At 37.0% G+C, this 24184-nt stretch overlaps 1 protein-coding gene across 1 annotated transcript; it reads left to right on the plus strand.

The window, feature by feature from the left end:
* Positions 1–971: 971 nt before the first annotated feature.
* On the plus strand, positions 972–23847 carry LOC143053534 (macrophage mannose receptor 1-like). The gene is made up of 8 exons (XM_076226329.1): positions 972–1026; positions 7818–7885; positions 8707–8841; positions 10637–10807; positions 11727–11806; positions 20219–20312; positions 22368–22587; positions 23748–23847. Coding segments are annotated over exons 2-8 (765 nt in total). The 5' UTR covers positions 972–1026; positions 7818–7821; the 3' UTR covers positions 23749–23847.
* Positions 23848–24184: the final 337 nt, after the last annotated feature.

Raw genomic sequence — 24184 nt, forward strand, 5'->3', positions numbered from 1 at the left:
GAGGATATGTTGGCACTTTACATTGAGTCGGACAACATTTTGTAAATTGTGTTCCAATATTGCTGTGATCTATATTATACAATCCATCCTGACATAGAAACATTATTGCTTTAGTATAAGGCTATTCTCATAACAAAATAAATTGCAAATATGGTCAGTTTTTGTTGATGCAGTCAAATATTTTTTTGTCAAACGAGTCAGCCTGAATAATCAAAACTACAGAACATTTTTACAATTCAAATATTTGGATAAAAAGGACCCTAAATTGATGCAATCAAAAGTTGTATTCCTTATGTTCCAATATTGATGTCATCTTAATAATAAAATAATCCTGAAATGTTTGCTATGAGGCTATGGTGTTATATGAATCAGCCTCGGGAATAAAAACATGTAATAAAAATTAACACGCCAGCGTACTTCTTATGTCGTAGTTCACGCAGAGTGCTCTCGGCAATAACATATAGTGCACGAGAGTAAAATCCGCGTACTTTTATAACCTTTCTACAAGAAATTTCTGGCAAAAAGGAATATGGTAGATCAATGTACATTTTTTCCAGGACAAGGCTGGCAATATCGTGAACTATTATTTAGTCGCTTTCATTGTGATATTACAGAATTGCCTGCATATAATTTACTTTTACAGTACTTTATATACGCCCATCCCTTTTAAACAAATTGAAAACAAGACTTGAGTTATTGCCAGCTGACACTACGTTAATGTCTGAAATCAATTCAAATTCATCAAATATTCAAATGTATATTCATACAGTCGTGTAACACACGGTATTCGAGACAAGAAATCAATTGTTCTTACACATTTAAAATTCAAATGAAGTAAAAATCATATGTAAGATAAATTGATATTGTTGAGGCAGCAATAAATATTAACGTGGGTGTCCAACATATTTTATTTGCAAAAGTAGTTAAAAGGACCGGACACACGTTATAGTAACATTTGTGACGTTCTCTCCCAATAGTTGTGCATTTCTTTCTATTTGATCTCAATCAACATATACAGAAATATTGGTAAGCATTTAGTCTTAGATGCATGATTTTTTATTTTAAAAGTTAATAGTGGCTTTGAACTAGCTGTCAGTAACTGCAATTACTCTCCGATCTGTACTTCGTGTCTTTTTGTTTTTAGGATATATCCGTCCACTCTGTGTTTTTGCTAGATGTTTTTCTATTTGTATTCATCTAACGGCGTTGAAATAGCTGTCAGTAACTGCAATTACATTAGATCTGTCCATTTTGTCTTTTTGTTATTAGGATATACCCGTGTTTTTGTTAGATATTTTTCTATTTGTATTAATCTAATGATTTAGAGTGTTGTTTTAAATATTATCAGAAATATCATAAATTCAATTGCAATCAGTCATTATGAATACATTAAGATACGTACTGTTGTATAAGATGTGCATAATTGAAGGACAAATGTGCATACATTTTTGTTTTTGTTGAATAGATACTTATTATTTTTTTATTTTATTAGAAATTATTGACAGCAACAGGAATGTTTGTACTCCTTATGGTTCATGACAGCAACGGGAATTTATGGTTCAATACTGATTGTTTTTCATAAAATCTAAAGAACATTAGAGAATGACACACTTTTTTTAAATAGATTAGACTGTTGGTTTTCCCGTTTGAATGGTTTTACACTAGTTATTTTGGGGCCCTTGATAGCTTGTTGTTCGGTGTGAGCGAAGGCTCCGTGTTGAAGGCCGTATATTGACCTATAATGGTTTATTCTTTTAAATTGTTATTTTGATGGAGAGTTGTCTCATTGGCACTCACACCACATCTCCCTTTATCTATTAAATTTTATTTGCATGTTTAAATTATTCTATTTTTCTTCTTTTGATTAAAAAAAATCTATGATATTTGTTACTAGTTAATAAAAAATACTTAAGATGATTTTTTTATCAAAACTTAAATAGTGTATGGAAAATTTTGAATGCCATTGATTTTGCTTTTTTTTTTTTGGCTTATGTTTGTTTGTTTTTCTTCAAAGTAAACGAAAATCAGATGATATGCCAGGTGTCTGTTGTTATTTATGTATTATTGTCATTTTGTTTATTTACTTTGGTTACATCTTCTGACATCAGACTCGGACTTCTCTGGGACTGAATTTTAATGTGCGTATTGTTATGCGTTTACTTTTCTACATTGGCTAGAGGTATAGGGGGAGGGTTGAGATCTCACAAACATGTTTAACCCCTCCGCATTTTTGCGCCTGTCCAAAGCCAGGAGTCTCTGGCCTTTGTTAGTCTTGTATTATTTTTATTTTAGTTTCTTGTGTACAATTTTGAAATTAGTATGGCGTTCATTATCACTGAACTAGTATATATTTGTTGAGGGGCGAGCTGGAGGACGCCTCCGGGTGCGGGAATTTCTCGCTACATTGAAGACCTGTTGGTGACCTTCTGCTGTTTGTTTTTTTTTTTTTATTTTTTTTTTTTTTTTTTATTAATGGTCGGGTTGTTGTCTCTTTGGCACATTCCCCATTTCCATTCTCAATTTTATGAAATGTTGTTCACATTGTTTAGAATTACCAATTTCTCTTCTTGTGATAAATACTATTGCAATGATATTGGTAACTAGATATTTTAAAATCCTTTTTATGGCTTATGATTGTTTGTTTTTGATAAAAGTTAAAGAAACTCAGATGTTACCTCTTATGTTTGGTGCGTTTCCCTCAGTTCTAGTTTGTTACCCCGATTTTGTTTTTTGTCCATGGATTTATGAGTTTGAACAGCGGTATACTACTGTTGCCTTTAGTTATATACTTAGATATTGTTTGCAGTGTTTAGTTTACCAATTTCTCTTCTTTTGATAAAAACTAATGCAATAATAATGGTAACTAGTAATTTCGAAATCTTGAAGACATTTTTTTTTTAAATACTTTCATTTTGTTTGTGTTGAATATTAATGCAAGAACTTTATTTTGATTCAAAGTAGGAACCGCCATTTCATTTTAGTATTTTTTATGCATCAGGATTGGTTGTTTTTCATAAATATACTGAATTATTTTTATCACAAGCAAAAAACCCTAGCCGTATTTGGCACAACCGTTTTCAACTTTTGATCCTCAGAGCTGTACTACTTTGTACCCCTTTTTTTGACTTTCGAACTTTTATATCTGGGCGTCACTGGTAAGTCTTGTTTGGACGAGGCGCGTTTATGACGTAATGAATTTAAACCTGATGCCTTTTGTTATCTATTATTCATGTTTCTTTGCCAAATACGTTCTGCTATTTATTTGTATTGTAGTCCTGTATTATTATGTTGTCATTTTAATGTTAAATTTAACAATGCCATCAAAGTGCGAGGTTTGGCATGCCACAAAACCAGGTTCAACCCACCATTTTTTTTTCTTTAAAAATGTCCTGTACCAAGTCAGGAAAATGGTCATTGTTTTATCATAGTTCGTTTCTGTGTGTGTAACATTTTTACGTTGTGTTTCCGTTGCGTCGTTTGTTTTCTCCTATTTTTGAGTGTGAATTCAAATTACTATAAAACGTGTCACGGTACTTTTCTATCCCTAATTCATGTATTTGGTTTTGATGTTATATTGGTTATCCTCATAGGATTTTGTCCGTTGCTGTGTGTGTTACATTTTAATGTTGTGTCGTTGTTCTCCTCTAATATTTAATGCGTTTCCCTCAGTTTTAGTTTGTTACCCCGATTTTGTTTTTTTTCCATAGATTGATGAGTTTTGAACAGCGATATACTACTGTTGCCTTTATTTGTAAGAAAGAGATACTAAAAGTTTTTATGCGTTCGTGTTGTTTATTCGTTAGTTTTCTATGTAGTGTCATGTGTGCTGTTGCATGTTTGTCTTTTTCATTTTTAGTCATGGCGTTGTAAGTTTGTTTTAGATTTATGAGTTTGACTGTCCCTTTGGTATCTTTCGTTCCTCTTTTGCATTAAAATGCAAATATTTCTTATAATTTTTTTTTAATAGAAAAAAATGCCATGCCAATTGCAATCAGTTATTATAAATACATTTAAATAAGCAATTTTGTATAAAATGTGAATAATAAAAGGACAGACATGCATAAACGTTTGTTTTTGTCGAATAAGAATGCAACCATTTCTTTTTTTTTAATAGAATCATTGAATGCCATTGGATTTGATTTTGTTTTTTAAGGCTTAAGATTGGTTGTTTTTCGTAAAAAATAAAAGAATATCGGTGAATATATACTGAAATGATGTTCGCATTGTTTATAATTACCTATTTCTCTTGTTTTGATAAAGAATACTGCAATGGTATTGAAAACTAGTTATTCCAAAGGCCAAGGAATTTTTTTTATAAGAACTTTTATATTCAAACATTGTAAGTAGAATAGTGCTTAAACTTTTGTTTGTGTTGAATAAGAATGTAATAATATAGGGTTATTGCATGAATATTGGAGAATATCGTCCCGAGTAAAATTTTATATTGCACGAGCCTGCGAGTGCAATATATGTTCTACGAGGGACAATATTCCCTTATATTCATGCAATAACCCTTTTATTGTATACCAATATCATATTTGAAAGTAAAAATTGGTTTAAACTAAGATGTTGTAGTTGATGACTCATGAAGATTTATTGCACTTGTGAAATGTTCATTTCATTTTATGTACAAGCAGATATGGCTGATCTGGTTTTTAAATCCTAAAAATTCATACTGAAGATATAAGCAAAACAATAACATGAACTCAATCAAGAGGACCTTAAAACTATAATTAAATAGAGAGCTCAATTCAGTGATATACTTTGATTTACTAGTCACATATAACTGAAAGTATCATTGTCTATTACAAAAATGCATTGAGATTGAGAAAAAACTATGCAAATTACTTATTTTAGAAGTAAAATTCAAAGAAGTAAAAAGGGTGTTTAAAAAAATGTAGAATATATCTATTGGCAACATATGTCCCGCTTGTTAATATTCATGAGTCAATTTATACATACAAATGCAGGATTCATGCATTGAAGACTATTGTGATTCTAAGCATTGTGTATAAGTTTTATAAGATATGAATGAGGTTGGAGAACGGACACGACAGAATTTTTTGTTCGTTTTGAGGCTCCGTGTTTAAGGCCATACTTTAAACTATAGTAGTTTCCTTTTTTCCAATTGTGATTTGCCTGGAAAGTTGAATCATTTGCACTCATAACACATCTTCTCATACCTAATTTATCATAAACATTAAATATGACGCCACACAAAATTACAAAATTTCTTTTTAGTCTGGTCCTCAATGCTCTTTAGCTTTGTACTTGTTTGGCCTTATGACTATTTTGATCTGAGCGTCAATGACGAATCTTATGTAGACGAAACGCACGTCTCGCGTAATAAATTATAATCCTTGTACCTTTGATAATTATTTACACCACTGGGTCGATGCCACTGCTGGTGGAAGTTTCGTCCCCGAGGGTATCACCAGCCCAGTAGTCAGCACTCTGGTGTTGACATGAATATCAAATAGTTGGTCATTTTTAAAAATGTCCTGTTACAAAACTTTGAATTCTTCGAAAAACTTTAAAAATCTTATCCCAGGAGTAAATTACCTTAGCTGTATTTGGCACAACGTTTTAGAATTGTGGGTCGTCAATGCTATTTTGATGAGAGCGTCACTGATGAGTCTTAAATTGACGAAACGTGCGTTTGGTGCACTAAATTATAATCCTGATAACTATAATTGTGGAAAATCGGGTCTCCCGTGCATTGCTTTGTGTGCCTCTTGTGGTGACTGTTGTAAACGTGTATTTTGTGGCATATTGTAGTAACTTAAATGTTTTTTGTAATTAAGTGATACATTTTGGTTAATCAATCTATCCAAAACTAGGATATAGATCGAGGACTCATCGTTGTAATTTACGCCATATTGTTTTTTTTTTACTAGAAGTGTTTTCTTTGTATTGAAACATTTACAACATACTACGAAAAGGGGTTTTGAGGATAACTTTAAGCCTTTTAATGACACGCTAAAAAAAAGTTGAATATTAAAATTTAAAAAAAATATATTTCTATGTCCGCTTATTGTATATTTTTGGATATAGGGGTTTGAAAAACTTGTCCTATAAATTGTATCAATTACATGTAGAAGCACCAACAAAAGTTTCCTGCACAATATGATAATAGTAGCAATACGTTAAAACACATTTCAATTACCCTCCCTAAAAAATAAACTTATCTTAGTACAATGTCCGCCATGTTGAATTTTATCGGAAGTAGGATTTTTGAAGTAATCTCATCTATATAATGTATCCAAAAGTAGTACATTACAAAGGTTTTGACCACATATTATGATAGTAGCATGATAATAACACCTTTTCATATTCTAGCCTTCGATATTGGGCTGATTTTAGTATAATGTCAGCCATTTTGGATTTTATCGTAAGTGGGACATGTTTTTCGAATGCCTCCCTATCTGAATTAAGATAGTAAGGTCTATGTCAAAGTGCATGAATGTAGCAGGATGTGCACAATTCGTTTGAAATATGCTTGTAACCGATGCACTATTATTCTTTAATATATACTAGAACACAACCGTGATATCGCGGGTCAGTGACTGAATTAAAGTATAAAAAATTATGCGTAAGCCTTATTTTAGTATTGGAATTGTCATCCGATAAAGTCATGCCGATTATATTAAGATACACAGTTTTCTTTGCTTTCAAACTCTATCTGTGTGAATCCGTCGGCCTGGAACTTATCAATTATTTGTAATATTAATTATTTGGAAAACAAAAGGTCCTGGAATGGAGTATTTTTTAATCAACAGCATTGTCCTATATTAGTTATAAAAATAAAGTTCTATTCTTTGATCGCTGTTTTACGTCATGCCTGCTAACAAATTGAAAACTGTACCTACACAACTTATTTTAAGTTTAGATTTTTAGTATTCGTATTGTTATCTCAGAAAGTCTTACTGACTAAAATACTACAATAGGAAACAATTTTACAATGATTGAATTTAGTATTGTCAACCCTGTGATAATGAACCGTGTATATAGCAAAACCCTAAATACACCGTTTGTTGGTGCGCCTGTAAGATGCGGAACGCACAGATAAGATAATAGGTAACAGGTGAATATACTATTGGTATCGGTATCGGATTCGACCCGGAACTTGTTAATTATTTGCAATATTAATTATGTGGAAAACAAAAGGGTCTGCAGTGGTGTAATTTTTAATCTAAACCATTGTCCTATGTTAGCTATATATAAAGTTGAATTCGTTGACTTGTCGTTTATACCTCATGACGGCTGACAAACTGGACCTCGTTATTTTAGTGTTATAGATAAGAATATGAAACGAAAAAATAATCTTTTTGATTTGTATAATATCTATAGAGTTAAACGAGTAAGGAAATTCGCTATACTGGAAAAACAAATCCGATTATTGTTTCCATATCAAAAACTCAGGTCTGATATGCCAAGTCTTTAAGACGGTAATCTCTCATTGGCAGACCTGTCTTCGGGTCTGGTCAGGAGCATTCCTGGTCACAGGTTTGGTCTTTGGCAAATCTGGCCTCAGGTCTGATCAAAAACAGACATATTCATAGGTCTAGTATGGAGGAGACCTGTTTGCAGCAGTAATAAAATGCAGACTATATGTTTGGTCTATCAACGACGACGTTGATTTTCTACTTGAAGTTTTTCATGATAAATTAGAAAGCAGTCAACAAGTCTGCTTCAAGCTAATTTTTGCACAGGTTAGGACCACACCAATCTGAAGATATATTCTGCAATAAACAAAACATTATTAAATGAATATTTTTTTAAGATCGATTTTTATATGAACAATGCCAATGTTTCAGGACCATGGTGAACGTTTTTTATGTGATTGTTGTTGCCTTCAGCATATACCATGTATCGAATGGACGACGTAAGTTTTAACGATAGATATAACATATATATGCTTTATGCCTAATTTCGTCGGACAACAGATTTCAATCAGGTATCGACTAAAGTCCTAGCTTCCATTCATAGCTAATAAGATGGCCATCCATACATTTGTGAAACGACTGTTCTGGTTCACTAACAAAATATTCGACAAATTTACACTGTAGAAGATACCAGCAATTGAAGTCTTCTTATTAACATTAACACACATAGTGTATTATGTATAAGTGGAGTGACTGAAAGATTGTTTACTAATGTCTGCACGTTTTGGGAGCGATACGTATAGAGAGAAAAGGTTTCTTTTAAAATAATGACAAAAATGCTTTCTTCAGTTATTTTGTACATCTATAGACTAATTAGATTTAACAATTATTTTAGGAAGATGTGTAATTATTTTGTGATACAAATCAAAATGAACATCAATTCTATAACGTTTTAATCAATTTATATATATTATGTTCATCTTTCGATTTTCAAGGACAATGATATCGTATTAGTCCTCAGAGACCGAGCTTCGACTTTCAAGCGTCGATATGAAGTAATATTGCATCAGAAGGTCAATTGATGTTTCTAGAGGATTTTGTTTTTATGATTCTTAAAAAAAAAATGGAAATGTTGGCTTTGCTTTCAATGCAGTTCAGTGATTCTGTCAATCCGTAGTTTTCTTCTTATAACTGATGTGTTTCTCTCGGTTTCAGTTGTTACCTGGATCTTTTTCTTTGTTCCTTAATCGAATTGTGTCTATTGAACAGCGGTAAACTACTGTTGCTTTTAAACATAATACATTGTATATGTACATTTAAGAACTCACTCGGGAATGTAGGGAATCGAAAGGAAGATGCGGAATAAACAGAAATGTGAATTGTAATGAAATGTTTGGTCCAGGATGGGTAGAAAAGGGCAAGTGCTGTAGAAAAAGACCGTGTTGTGTTTTTTCTTGTAAGTATACTTTTAAACATCTTGAAGTTGAAAGGGGAGGAAGATAGCCTGCTACAAGGTTTCACCGCTTTATTCTCTGTATGCCTGTCCCAAGACATGATCCTATAATTTAGCGGTAATGTAGTGGTTTGATGCTGTATATCGTATCAATGTATCACTTAAATTGAGAATTGAAATGAGCATGGTGTCAAAGAGACAACAATCCTTCAAAACAACAGATAACAGCCGACTGACACCAATGGGTCTTCAACACAGCAAGAAAATTCGACACCAAGAGGCGTACTCAAGCTAGCCCCTTACCATATGTACTATTTCACTTAAAATGGACGTCACACTTATCTACAAAAAATATAAATTAATTAAAATTTAAAAAAAACATACAAGAATAACAAAGGCCAGATAATTCGGTCTTAGGACAGAAAAAAAAAGTGGCGGGTTAAACTGGTTTTGTGAGATCACAGGCCTATCCTAATTTGGATTCGAACGTCACTAAGTTGTTATAAATGGAGACAAATCCCTTTTGCTACTTTCGCACTTAGTATTTCTAAGAAACTACACTACATGTTTGTACTGAATACTTTTCATAGAAATTATTTTGAGGTAGATCATAGGTATATATTTTCATAGATAATTGTTTTTTATTCTTTCCAAAACTTAAATAAAAAGTATAGGTCTTTTTTTTCAAGCTGCGGGTCGCACGAAATTGCCAAAATATATTTCAATTGTTCATGAAAAAAACACATATTTGTGCATAAAAAGAAATCTATGAGATTATATTTTATATGAAATGGGAGAAAAAAAGGTTTTATTATAAGTTTTGAGAAAATGAAAATAAAAAATGGTGTCACCGATAAAACAATTAAGTTAAAAATTTAGTCTAGTATAACTTTTAGCCTTAAAAAATTCCTTCCCCTTAAATGGCCAAGTTGGAAAATTTACTCTAAAACACAAATATGTTGTACTGCTTTAAACATTTTGAAAAATACAATAAATCACCAAGTTTTCTTTCTATCAATAAACTGTCCTACCTATACATTGCCAATCTGTCTCCAAATTGTAGATTAGAGCAAAGATTGTAAAATTCAAGAATGCAGTTTACCATCAATCTACCTTATAAGAAAAAATGTCCTGTACCAAGTCAGGAATATGGCCATTGTTATATTATAGTTCGTTTCTGTGTGTTTTACATTTTAACGTCACGTTGTGTTTCTGTTGTGTCGTTTGCTTCCTCTTATATTTGAGCGTGAATTCACATTACTATAAGACGTGTCACGGCATTTTTTTATCCCAAATTCAAGTATTCAGTTTTGATGTTATATTTGTGATTCTTATCTGATTTGGTCTAATGCTTAGATATAGGAAGATGTGGTGTGAGTGCCAATGAGACAACTCTCCATACAAATAACAATTTAAAAAGTAAACCACCATTAGTTCGTTTCTGTGTGTGTAACATTCTATTGTTGTGTCGTTGTTCTCCTTTTGTATTTGATGAGTTTCGCTCGGTGTTAGTTTGTAATCCGGATTTGTGTTTTCTATCGATCTAGAGTTTCGAAGAGCGGTATACTACTGTTGCCTTTATTTATATGTAAATCATGTCGTAAAATGTATTGTTCAACATACAAATAAGACGATGTGGTGTAACTGCCAAAAAAAGACAACTATCAACCAGCGATATGTATAAAATTGAGAATGAATTGAGGAATGGATGATTTGCATACATTATACAAGAGAAACGGGCATGACCGTGAACTGTTAAATTGTTTATCTACAGATAACTTTAAAATACATATTGCAGTTCAATGTGAAGATATTCAACAGATTCCAAATGGAAAAGTAACCAAAACTGGCACATCTATTGGTTCTACTGCAACTTTTATATGCGACACTGGGTATAATTTACGTCCACGACGCAAGTCAATCACGTGCACTGGAGATGGATGGAGTGACTACATTCCAATATGTTTTGGTACGGACCTCATTTACTGAGAATTATATACTTAGGGTTGTAATATTACTACATTTCAATATAGTATGGTACGAACATCATTAACTATGATGCATATACGTAGGGTTGTAATATTAATACATTTCAATATTTTATGGTACGGATTTCATTAACTGAGATGTATTAACCTAAGGTTGTCAAACTACTATTTCTATCACAATTCACTTGAGCAAGGTTTAATGACTGCTATGACTGAACCTAGAACCACAATTGTGATAACTAGTAAATGATAATTAGGTCTGTTAATTTTATTACCTTAAGAGTAACGTTAAGGAAGTTAACCTTTATGACAAATCCTGCATTAACTTCGACCTCAAATATTCAGATTGGAATTCAATTATAAGCCTGGTATCTTTTATAGCTATTGAACCAGAAGTGGCAAAAAATGTGAAGTGGCTGCTCAACAGTTTGTTAAATTGTGACTATGACCTGTTTACATAAATTGATAAAAATATTCTAAAATGTCTTTGCTTCTTGATAATTATAATAAGATACCAGCTAATTTCTTTTTTTCGCGAATTTAAACTACAACGAACTCGGTGAAAATAAATACGCCTCAAAGAAGTACATATACCGTTTTCTTTTGTAGGATATTTTGTTGAGAACCCATCATCGTTCAAAATAACTGTAAAATCTGAATCAATTTTTTATCAATAATAACCCAAATGCAAACTGATATAGATTAAACTGAGAGTAATCAACAAATTAAGAAGTTTAAACAATTATCTTGTTTAACATGACTTTTAAAGTATGCCTGGGTTTATTGACATTGCGACACAACATAAATGAAATTATCATTCAAAATATGCAAAACAAAAATTTTAAAATAATGTTTTTTACCTTTTAATGTTTCTCAGAAAAAAAATCTTTGTTTTTGTAGATATACGAAAAACTACTGTTCAATTTAAAGGATCAACGTATATATTCGACTATCGAGGAGTGAACTGGTTTGGTGCCGAGGTATACTTCTTTATGCAGATGATATGCCTCTCATGATTTATCTGTTTATAATTTAAGAGCTATACACTGAAACAGTGCCATACATCATTCGGTCGTCAATCTCAGTGGTGTGCCATACATCAATCGGTCGTTTATCTCAGTGGTGTGCCATACATCAATCAGTCGTTAATCTCAGTGGTGTGCCATACATCAATATGACGTTAATCTCAGTGGTGTGCCATACATCATTCGGTCGTTAATCTCAGTGGTGTGCCATACATCATTCGGTCGTTAATCTCAGTGGTGTGCCATACATCATTCGGTCGTTAATCTCAGTGGTGTGCCATACATCAATCGGTCGTTAATCTCAGTGGTGTGCCATACATCAATCGGTCGTTAATCTCAGTGGTGTGCCATACATCAATCGGTCGTTAATCTCAGTGGTGTGCCATACATCAATCAGTCGTTAATCTCAGTGGTGTGCCATACATCATTCGGTCGTTAATCTCAGTGGTGTGCCATACATCAATCGGTCGTCAATGTCAGTGGTGTGCCATACATCAATCGGTCGCTAATCTCCGTGGTCTGCCATACATCAGTCTGTCCTTGGTCTCAGATGTCTGCCATACATCAATCAGCCGTTAATATCAGTGGTGTGCCATACATCATTCGGTCGTTAATCTGAGTGGTCTGCCATACATCAATCTGTCGCTAATCTCCGTGGTCTGCCATACATCAGTCTGTCCTTGGTCTCAGAGGTCTGCCATACATCAATCGGCCGTTAATATCACTGGTGTGCCATACATCAATCGGTCGTTAATCTCAGTGGTGTGTCATACATCAATCGGTCGTTAATCTCAGTGGTGTGCCATACATCAATCGGCCGTTAATCTCAGAGGTCTGCCATACATCAATCGGCCGTTAATCTCAGTGGTGTGCCATACATCAATCGGTCGTTAATCTCAGTGGTGTGCCATACATCAATCGGTCGTTAATCTCAGTGGTGTGCCATGCATCAGTCTGTCCTTGGTCTCAGATGTCTGCCATACATCAATCAGCCGTTAATATCAGTGGTGTGCCATACATCATTCGGTCGTTAATCTGAGTGGTCTGCCATACATCAATCTGTCGCTAATCTCCGTGGTCTGCCATACATCAGTCTGTCCTTGGTCTCAGAGGTCTGCCATACATCAATCGGCCGTTAATATCACTGGTGTGCCATACATCAATCGGTCGTTAATCTCAGTGGTGTGTCATACATCAATCGGTCGTTAATCTCAGTGGTGTGCCATACATCAATCGGCCGTTAATCTCAGAGGTCTGCCATACATCAATCGGCCGTTAATCTCAGTGGTGTGCCATACATCAATCGGTCGTTAATCTCAGTGGTGTGCCATACATCAATCGGTCGTTAATCTCAGTGGTGTGCCATGCATCAATATGACGTTAATCTCAGTGGTGTGCCATACATCAATCGGCCGTTAATCTCAGAGGTCTGCATACATCAATCGGCCGTTAATCTCAGTGGTGTGCCATACATCAATCGGTCGTTAATCTCAGTGGTGTGCCATACATCAATATGTCGTAAATCTCAGTAATGTGCCATACATCAATCGGTCGTTAATCTCAGTGGTGTGCCATACATCAATCGGTCGTTAATCTCAGTGGTGTGCCATACATCAATCGGTCGTTTATCTCAGTGGTGTGCCATACATCAATCGGTCGTTAATCTCAGTGGTGTGCCATACATCAATCGGTCGTTAATTCCAGTAATGTGCCATACATCAATCAGTCGCTAATCTCCGTGGTCTGCCATACATCAGTCTGTCATTGGTCTCAGAGGTCTGCCATACATCAATCGGCCGTTAATATCAGTGGTGTGCCATACATCAATCGGTCGTTAATCTCAGTGGTGTGCCATACATCAATCGGCCGTTAATCTCAGAGGTCTGCCATACATCAATCGGCCGTTAATCACAGTGGTGTGCCATACATCAATCGGTCGTTAATCTCAGTGGTGTGCCATACATCAATCGGTCGTTACCCTCAGTGGTGTGCCATACATCAATCGGTCGTTAATCTCAGTGGTGTGCCATACATCAATCGGCCGTTAATCTCAGTGGTGTGCCATACATCAATCGGCCGTTAATCTCAGTGGTGTGCTATGCATCAATATGACGTTAATCTCAGTGGTGTGCCATACATCAATCGGCCGTTAATCTCAGAGGTCTGCCATACATCAATCGGCCGTTCGTCTCAGTGGTGTGCCATACATCAATCGGTCGTTAATCTCAGTGGTGTGCCATACATCAATCGGTCGTTAATCTCAGTGGTCTGCCATACATCAATCGGTCGTTAATCTTAGTGGTCTGCCATACATCAATATGACGTTAATCTCAGTGGTGTGCCATACATCAGTCTGTCCTTGGTCTCAGAGGTCTGCCATGCATCAATATGACGTTAATGTCAGTGGTGTGCCATACATCAATCGGTCGTTAATCTCAGTGGTGTGCCATACATCAATCGGTCGTTAATCTCAGTGGTGTGCCATACATCAATATGTCGTTAATTTCAGTGGTGTGCCATACATCAATCGGTCGTTAATCTCAGTGGTCTGCCATACATCAATATGACGTTATGGTCAGTGGTGTGCCATACATCAGTCTGTCCTTGGTCTCAGTGGTGTGCCATACATCAATCAGTCGTTAATCTCAGTGGTGTGCCATACATCAATCGGTCGTAAATCTCAGTGGTGTCCCATACATCAATCGGTCGTTAATCTCATTGGTGTGCCATACATCAATCGGTCGTTTATCTCAGTGGTCTGCCATACATCAATTTGTCGCTAATCTCCGTGGTCTGCCATATATCAGTCTGTCCTTGGTCTCAGAGGTCTGCCATACATCAATCAGACGTTAATCTCAGTGGTGTGCCATACATCAATCGTCCGTTAATCTCAGTAATGTGCCATACATCAATCGGTCGTTAATCTCAGTGGTGCGCCATACATCAATCGGTCGTTAATCTCAGTGGTGTGCCATACATCAATCGGTCGTTAATCTCAGTGGTGTGCCATACATCAATCGGTCGTTTATCTCAGTGGTGTGCCATACATCAATATGTCGTTAATCTCAGTGGTGTGCCATACATCAATCGGTCGTTAATCTCAGTGGTGTGCCATACATCAATCGGTCGTTAATCTCAGTGGTCTGCCATACATCAATATGACGTTAATGTCAGTGGTATGCCATACATCAGTCTGTCCTTGGTCTCAGTGGTGTGCCATACATCAATCGGTCGTTAATCTCAGTAGTCTGCCATACATCAATCGGTCGTTAATCTCAGTGGTGTGCCATACAACAATATGTCGTTAATCTCAGTGGTCTGCCATACATCAATCGGTCATTAATCTCAGTGGTCTGCCATACATCAATATGACGTTAATGTCAGTGGTGTGCCATACATCAGTCTGTCCTTGGTCTCATTGGTGTGCCATACATCAATCGGTCGTTAATCTCAGTGGTGTGCCATACATCAATCGGTCGTATATCTCAGTGGTCTGCCATACATCAATCTGTCGCTAATCTCCGTGGTCTGCCATACATCAGTCTGTCCTTGGTCTCAGATGTCTGCCATACATCAATCAGTCGTTAATCTCAGTGGTATGCCATACATCAATCGGCCGTTAATCTCAGTAACGTGCCATACATCAACCGGTCGTTAATCTCAGTGGTGTGCCATACATCAATCGGCCGTTAATCTGAGTGGTGTGCCATACATTAATCGGTCGTTAATCTCAGTGGTCTGCCATACATCAATCGGTCGTTAATCTCAGTGGTGTGCCATACATCAATCAGTCGTTAATCTCAGTGGTGTGCCATACATCATTCGATCGTTAATCTCAGTGGTGTGCCATACATCAATCGGTCGTTAATCTCAGTGGTCTGCCATACATCAATCGGTCGTCAATCTCAGTGGTGTGCCATACATCAATCGGTCGTTAATCTCAGTGGTGTGCCATACATCAATCGGTCGTTAATTTCAGTGGTGTGCCATGCATCAATATGACGTTAATCTCAGTGGTGTGCCATACATCAATCGGCCGTTAATCTCAGAGGTCTGCCATACATCAATCGGCCGTTAATATCAGTGGTGTGCCATACATCAATCGGTCGTTAATCTCAGTGGTCTGCCATACATCAATTTGACGTTAATCTCAGTGGTGTGCCATACATCAATCGGTCGTTAATCTCAGTGGTGTGCCATACATCAATATGTCGTTAATCTCAGTGGTGTGCCATACATCAATCGGTCGTTAATCTCAGTGGTGTGCCATACATCAATCGGTCGTTAATCTCAGTGGTGTGCCATACATCAATCGGTCGTTTATCTCAGTGGTGTGCCATACATCAATCGGTCGTTAATCTCAGTGGTGTGCCATACATCAATCGGTCGTTAATCTCAGTAATGTGCCATACATCAATCAGTCGCTAATCTCCGTGGTCTACCATACATCAGTCTGTCCTTGGTCTCAGAGGTCTGCCATACATCAATCGGCCGTTAATATCAGTGGTGTACCATACATCAATCGGTCGTTAATCTCAGTGGTGTGCCATACATCAATCGGTCGTTAATCTCAGAGGTCTGCCATACATCAATCGGCCGTTAATATCAGTGGTGTGCCATACATCAATCGGTCGTTAATCTCAGTGGTGTGCCATACATCAATCGGTCGTTAATCTCAGTGGTGTGCCATACATCAATCGGTCGTATATCTCAGTGGTGTGCCATACATCAATCGGCCGTTAATCTCAGTGGTGTGCCATACATCAATCGGCCGTTAATCTCAGTGGTGTGCCATGCATCAATATGACGTTAATCTCAGTGGTGTGCCATACATCAATCAGCCGTTAATCTCAGAGGTCTGCCATACATCAATCGGCCGTTAATCTCAGTGGTGTGCCATACATCAATCGGTCGTTAATCTCAGTGGAGTGCCATACATCAATCGGTCGTTAATCTCAGTGGTGTGCCATACATCAATCGGTCGTTAATCTCAGTGGTGTGCCATACATCAATCGGCCGTTAATCTCAGTGGTGTGCCATACATCAATCGGTCGTTAATCTCAGTGGTGTGCCATACATCAATCGGTCGTTAATCTCAGTGGTGTGCCATGCATCAATATGACGTTAATCTCAGTGGTGTGCCATACATCAATCGGCCGTTAATCTCAGAGGTCTGCCATACATCAATCGGCCGTTAATCTCAGTGGTGTGCCATACATCAATCGGTCGTTAATCTCAGTGGTGTGCCATACATCAATATGTCGTTAATCTCAGTAATGTGCCATACATCAATCGGTCGTTAATCTCAGTGGTGTGCCATACATCAATCGGTCGTTAATCTCAGTGGTGTGCCATACATCAATCGGTCGTTAATCTCAGTGGTGTGCCATACATCAATCGGTCGTTAATCTCAGTGGTGTGCCATACATCAATCGGTCGTTTATCTCAGTGGTGTGCCATACATCAATATGTCGTTAATCTCAGTGGTGTGCCATACATCAATCGGTCGTTAATCTCAGTGGTGTGCCATACATCAATCGGTCGTTAATCTCAGTGGTCTGCCATACATCAATATGACGTTAATGTCAGTGGTATGCCATACATCAGTCTGTCCTTGGTCTCAGTGGTGTGCCATACATCAATCGGTCGTTAATCTCAGTAGTCTGCCATACATCAATCGGTCGTTAATCTCAGTGGTGTGCCATACAACAATATGTCGTTAATCTCAGTGGTCTGCCATACATCAATCGGTCATTAATCTCAGTGGTCTGCCATACATCAATATGACGTTAATGTCAGTGGTGTGCCATACATCAGTCTGTCCTTGGTCTCATTGGTGTGCCATACATCAATCGGTCGTTAATCTCAGTGGTGTGCCATACATCAATCGGTCGTTTATCTCAGTGGTCTGCCATACATCAATCTGTCGCTAATCTCCGTGGTCTGCCATACATCAGTCTGTCCTTGGTCTCAGAGGTCTGCCATACATCAATCAGTCGTTAATCTCAGTGGTATGCCATACATCAATCGGCCGTTAATCTCAGTAACGTGCCATACATCAACCGGTCGTTAATCTCAGTGGTGTGCCATACATCAATCGGCCGTTAATCTGAGTGGTGTGCCATACATCAATCGGTCGTTAATCTCAGTGGTCTGCCATACATCAATCGGTCGTTAATCTCAGTGGTGTGCCATACATCAATCAGTCGTTAATCTCAGTGGTGTGCCATACATCATTCGATCGTTAATCTCAGTGGTGTGCCATACATCAATCGGTCGTTAATCTCAGTGGTCTGCCATACATCAATCGTTCGTCAATCTCAGTGGTGTGCCATACATCAATCGGTCGTTAATCTCAGTGGTGTGCCATACATCAATCGGTCGTTAATTTCAGTGGTGTGCCATGCATCAATATGACGTTAATCTCAGTGGTGTGCCATACATCAATCGGCCGTTAATCTCAGAGGTCTGCCATACATCAATCGGCCGTTAATATCAGTGGTGTGCCATACATCAATCGGTCGTTAATCTCAGTGGTCTGCCATACATCAATTTGACGTTAATCTCAGTGGTGTGCCATACATCAATCGGTCGTTAATCTCAGTGGTGTGCCATACATCAATATGTCGTTAATCTCAGTGGTGTGCCATACATCAATCGGTCGTTAATCTCAGTGGTGTGCCATACATCAATCGGTCGTTAATCTCAGTGGTGTGCCATACATCAATCGGTCGTTTATCTCAGTGGTGTGCCATACATCAATCGGTCGTTAATCTCAGTGGTGTGCCATACATCAATCGGTCGTTAATCTCAGTAATGTGCCATACATCAATCAGTCGCTAATCTCCGTGGTCTGCCATACATCAGTCTGTCCTTGGTCTCAGAGGTCTGCCATACATCAATCGGCCGTTAATATCAGTGGTGTACCATACATCAATCGGTCGTTAATCTCAGTGGTGTGCCATACATCAATCGGTCGTTAATCTCAGAGGTCTGCCATACATCAATCGGCCGTTAATATCAGTGGTGTGCCATACATCAATCGGTCGTTAATCTCAGTGGTGTGCCATACATCAATCGGTCGTTAATCTCAGTGGTGTGCCATACATCAATCGGTCGTATATCTCAGTGGTGTGCCATACATCAATCGGCCGTTAATCTCAGTGGTGTGCCATACATCAATCGGCCGTTAATCTCAGTGGTGTGCCATGCATCAATATGACGTTAATCTCAGTGGTGTGCCATACATCAATCAGCCGTTAATCTCAGAGGTCTGCCATACATCAATCGGCCGTTAATCTCAGTGGTGTGCCATACATCAATCGGTCGTTAATCTCAGTGGAGTGCCATACATCAATCGGTCGTTAATCTCAGTGGTGTGCCATACATCAATCGGTCGTTAATCTCAGTGGTGTGCCATACATCAATCGGCCGTTAATCTCAGTGGTGTGCCATACATCAATCGGTCGTTAATCTCAGTGGTGTGCCATACATCAATCGGTCGTTAATCTCAGTGGCGTGCCATGCATCAATATGACGTTAATCTCAGTGGTGTGCCATACATCAATCGGCCGTTAATCTCAGAGGTCTGCCATACATCAATCGGCCGTTAATCTCAGTGGTGTGCCATACATCAATCGGTCGTTAATCTCAGTGGTGTGCCATACATCAATATGTCGTTAATCTCAGTAATGTGCCATACATCAATCGGTCGTTAATCTCAGTGGTGTGCCATACATCAATCGGTCGTTAATCTCAGTGGTGTGCCATCAAGAATCGGTCGTTAATCTCAGTGGTGTGCCATACATCAATCGGTCGTTAATCTCAGTGGTGTGCCATACATCAATCGGTCGTTAATCTCAGTAATGTGCCATACATCAATCAGTCGATGATCTCAGTGGTGTGCCATACATCAATATGACGTTAATCTCAGTGGTGTGCCATAAATCAATTGGTCAAAATTATTCATCAAATTCATGCTCAAATTAAAATGAAAAAATAGTTTAGTTTCGAATTGAAACAATATCTTTCTCTTTCATACTGATTAACAAGATAATTAATTTGGAAAAGACGAAAGGAGCATACAACATTCATAATGTTGATTAGCTTTGGGTTTCTTTATTTCCATCGAGTATCAAATATTCACACAATATGAGGGGTCTATTTTGAAAATGTGAGAGAAATAACACTGTATTCATGTATAAATGTTGGTAGACAAAAATCATTAACAAATGCCAAAAACAGTTTGACGGTTTCAACGTTAGAATGTATAAACGCTTTTTTGAAGCATAATATATATATGGATATGTTTACTACGAGTTTTGTTTTAAAACGTCTGTTTGTTGAGTTAAACCGTTTCTCTTTAAGGTTTACTGTAAAGGTCAAGGTGGGCATCTAGTAACCATTGAAACTGAAGAAGAAAACAAGTATCTACAATATGTACTTCAAACGATCTTTGATGGTAATAATATTTTTAACATTTGAAGCGATCAAACGAAGATTTTGTTTTATAAATTTAGTATTTCGGTTCTAAGCATTGTTTGGCAATCCATCATTGTACATGTAGATGGGACAACCTCCTCATATAGATTTCCTAGTACACCTACTGACTCAGATTGCTGTTACACAAGGGATTCCTTTGTACACTTACTGACTTAGATTGATGTTATAGCAGGGATTCCCCAATACACCTACTAACTAAGATTGTTGTTACACAAGGGATTCCCTGGTACTAATACTGACTTAGATTGTTGTTAAACAAGGGATTCCCTGGTACACCTACTGACTTAAATTGTTGTTACACAAGAGATTTCCTGGTACACTTACTGACTTAGATTGTTGTTACACAAAATATTCCCTGGCATACCTACTGACTCAGATTGTTGTTACACAAGGGCTTCCTTGGTACACCTACTGACTTAGATTGATGTTACAGCAGGGATTTCCTGGTACACCTACTAACTTAGATAAATGTTACACAAGGGATTCCCCGGTACAACTACTAACTTAGATTGTTGTTACACAAGGAATTCCCTGGTACACCTACTGACTTAGATTGTTCTTACACAATGGATTCCCTGGTACACATACTGACTTAGATTGTTGTTACACAAGGGATTCCCTGGTACACATACTGACTTAGATTGTTATTACACAAGGGATCCCATGGTACATATACTGATTTAGATTGTTGTTAAACAAGGTATTTCCTGGTACACATACTGACCTAGATTGTTGTTACACAAGGAATTCCATGGTACACCTGCTGATTTAGATTGTTGTTAAACAAGGTATTCCCTGGTACACCTACTTACTTAGATTGTTATTACACAAAAAAATTCCCTGTTGCACCTGCATACTCAGATTGTTGTTTTCATAAGTGTTACACAAGGGATCCCTTGGTACAACTACTAACTTAGATTGATGTAACAGCAGGGATTCCCTGGTACACCTACTGACTTATATTGTTGTTACACAAGGGATTTCCTTGTACACCTACTGACTGAGATTGTTGTTACACAAGGGATTCCTTGATACACCTACTGACTTAGATTCTTTTTACAGCAGGGATTCCCCGGTACACCTACTAAGTTATATTAATGTTACTCAAGGGATTCCCTGGTACACCTGCTGACTTAGATTGTTGTTACACAAGGGATTCCTTGGTACACCTACTAATTTAGATTGATGTTACAGCAGGTATTCCCTGGTACACCTACTGACTAAGATTATTGTTACACAAGGGATTCCCCGGTACACATACTGACTAATATTGCTGTTAAACAAGGAATTCCCTGGTACACCTACTGATTAAGATTGTTGTTACACAATGGATTTCCTTGTACACCTACTGGCTTAAATTGATGTTACAGCAGGGATTCCCCGGTACACCTAATAACTTAGATTAATGTTACACAAAATATTCCCTGGTATACCTACTGACTCAGATTGTTGTTACACGAAATATTCCTTGGTACACCTACTGACTTAGATTGATGTTACAGCAGGGAATCCCTGGTACACCTACTGACTTAGATTGATGTTACACAAGGGATTCCTGGTACACCTACTGACTTACATTGTTGTTACACAAAATATTCCCTGGTACACCTACTGAGTCAGATTGTTGTTACACAAGGGATTCCTTGATACACCTACTGACTTAGATTGATGTTACAGCAGGGATTCCCCGGTACACCTACTAACTTAGATTGTTGTTACACAAGGGATTCCCTGGTACACCTACTGACTTAGATTGTTGTTACACAAGACAACATGTCAATGATAAGGCTATGAATGGTCAAGAAAGAATTAAATCTATATAGCTATTATCTCGAAAACATATATATATTTTTTGGCACTTTTGATTCCTTTATTAATCCCCTATCAATATAAACCAGTGTTTTAAAACGTCAATTATTTTGAAACTGAAAAGCGAATCCCTTTAATGTTCCATCATGTTTCCGTATTTCTCAGGATGTAGATATGTATCAACTTATGTTCTACTTATGTTTAGCACCTTGGTGGATAGGCCTATCGGATGTTGAGACTGAAGGATCATTTCAGTGGACTTCAAATCAACAACTAACTTTTACTGACTGGTATCAGGGTCATCCACTTCAACCGGATACTAAAACTGGTGCTGATTCCGACTGTGTTCTAGCACATTTTCAGAATTCATTTCAATGGAGTGAGCAATCATGTACGGATTATAATAGTCCACTTTGTGAAATCTGGTAAGTATTCATTATCTTTTTGAAATAAGATACATGTAAATCCTTTAACCGTTTAGCTTTCTGCAAGGGCTTGTAATGATTAACTTTTTAACATGAATTACCAAATATAGTAGAATCTTTTGATTTTTCATGATAACGTCATGCTGGCTAGCAAATTGGACCTCTTTACTTTAGTAGTACAGATGTCATAAGATAAACATAGGACAAAATCGCAAATGTCTTAACAAAAAGCATGATTTTAATTAACAATGATACCGTGAAATTATTTTCTGTTTTCTTTTTCTTTCTTGTTCTCTTATTTTATCTTGTTAGTTTAAACATATTTATTTATAGTGGATTGGGAAACAAGTTTCGCAACTTACATTAATCCCTTTCTACTTTGTGGGTGCGAGTGCTGCCTTGTAGCGGCATTAGCCTACTCTTTTTCGAAATCTACAAGGATGTCTTTAACGTGCAAGAGATATGGCTCTCCCTTAACAAGGGTCAGCCATTTATCGTCCCCTTCCGACGGACTATCATCTGTTTCTTAAGACCATACTCGCAAATGGTGTCAAGGGAGAGCCAAAAATTGAATTCCTGAAATTTTCATCCCGAACGGGAATAGAATCAGGAACCTTTTTGTTAGTAGTCCGATGCACTAACTACTACACCACGGCTCTCTCTTGTTATCCGTCGTTTGCCATTGATAAACATATTTATATTCCGTACATGATATAATAGGTTTTTTTTCTTGTTCTCTTGTTTTATCTTGTTATCCGTCGTTGATAAACATATTTATATTCCGTACATAATATAAAAGTTTGTTTCATTGCCTTAGAGAACTTGTCAATTTATGTTTATATTGATATACTTATGCATTCATAAAGTGTTTTGAGCAAATATGTATCATTTTAACTTTTAGTTTCACATGTACAATTTGGAGTTTAGTATGACGTCCATGATCATTGATCTAGTATATTTATTTGTTAAGAGGCCAGCTGAAGGACGCCTCCGGGTGCGGGAATTTCTCACTGAATTGAAGACCTGCTGGTGACCTTCTGCTGTTGTCTGCTCTATGGTCGGGTTGTTGTCTCTTTGACACATTCCTCATTTCCATTCTCAATTTTATGAAATATGTTCTAAAAGTGCTCAGATGTAAGTTTCCATTTTGTCTTTTGTAGATAACAGAAGAAGTCGTTGATTGGGACACATACAAAAAGCTTTTTCGAACATGCATTTGGTCATTATAACAAGATTTAATAAAACAATTCCCAAAGACAACGTTGTATTATTACTGTATATTTGCTACCTACAGACATTTTGCTACAGTCTTATATCTTGTTTACTGCTTGACGAAATTTACCATTGCTGTCCATTTTTGGGATTGACTGTCGTTTTTTTCTAAAGTACTTCTGAATTATTTTAGAACTCGGTATTTTTCTGAAATAAGGTTTTTCAGCTCCTTTGATTTTTCAATTCTGTTTACCACCATTCCCCATGTGACATTGAAAAGTCGCCTAAAAGAAATAACCCATAATTCCTTTCAACATGAAAATGGTAGCATACGCTATACATTATTTAATTTAGGATACCATCAGGCATGTTTTGTTTCAGATGT

Source organism: Mytilus galloprovincialis, chromosome 12, assembly GCF_965363235.1.
Source record: "Mytilus galloprovincialis chromosome 12, xbMytGall1.hap1.1, whole genome shotgun sequence".
Lineage (NCBI taxonomy): Eukaryota > Metazoa > Mollusca > Bivalvia > Mytilida > Mytilidae > Mytilus > Mytilus galloprovincialis.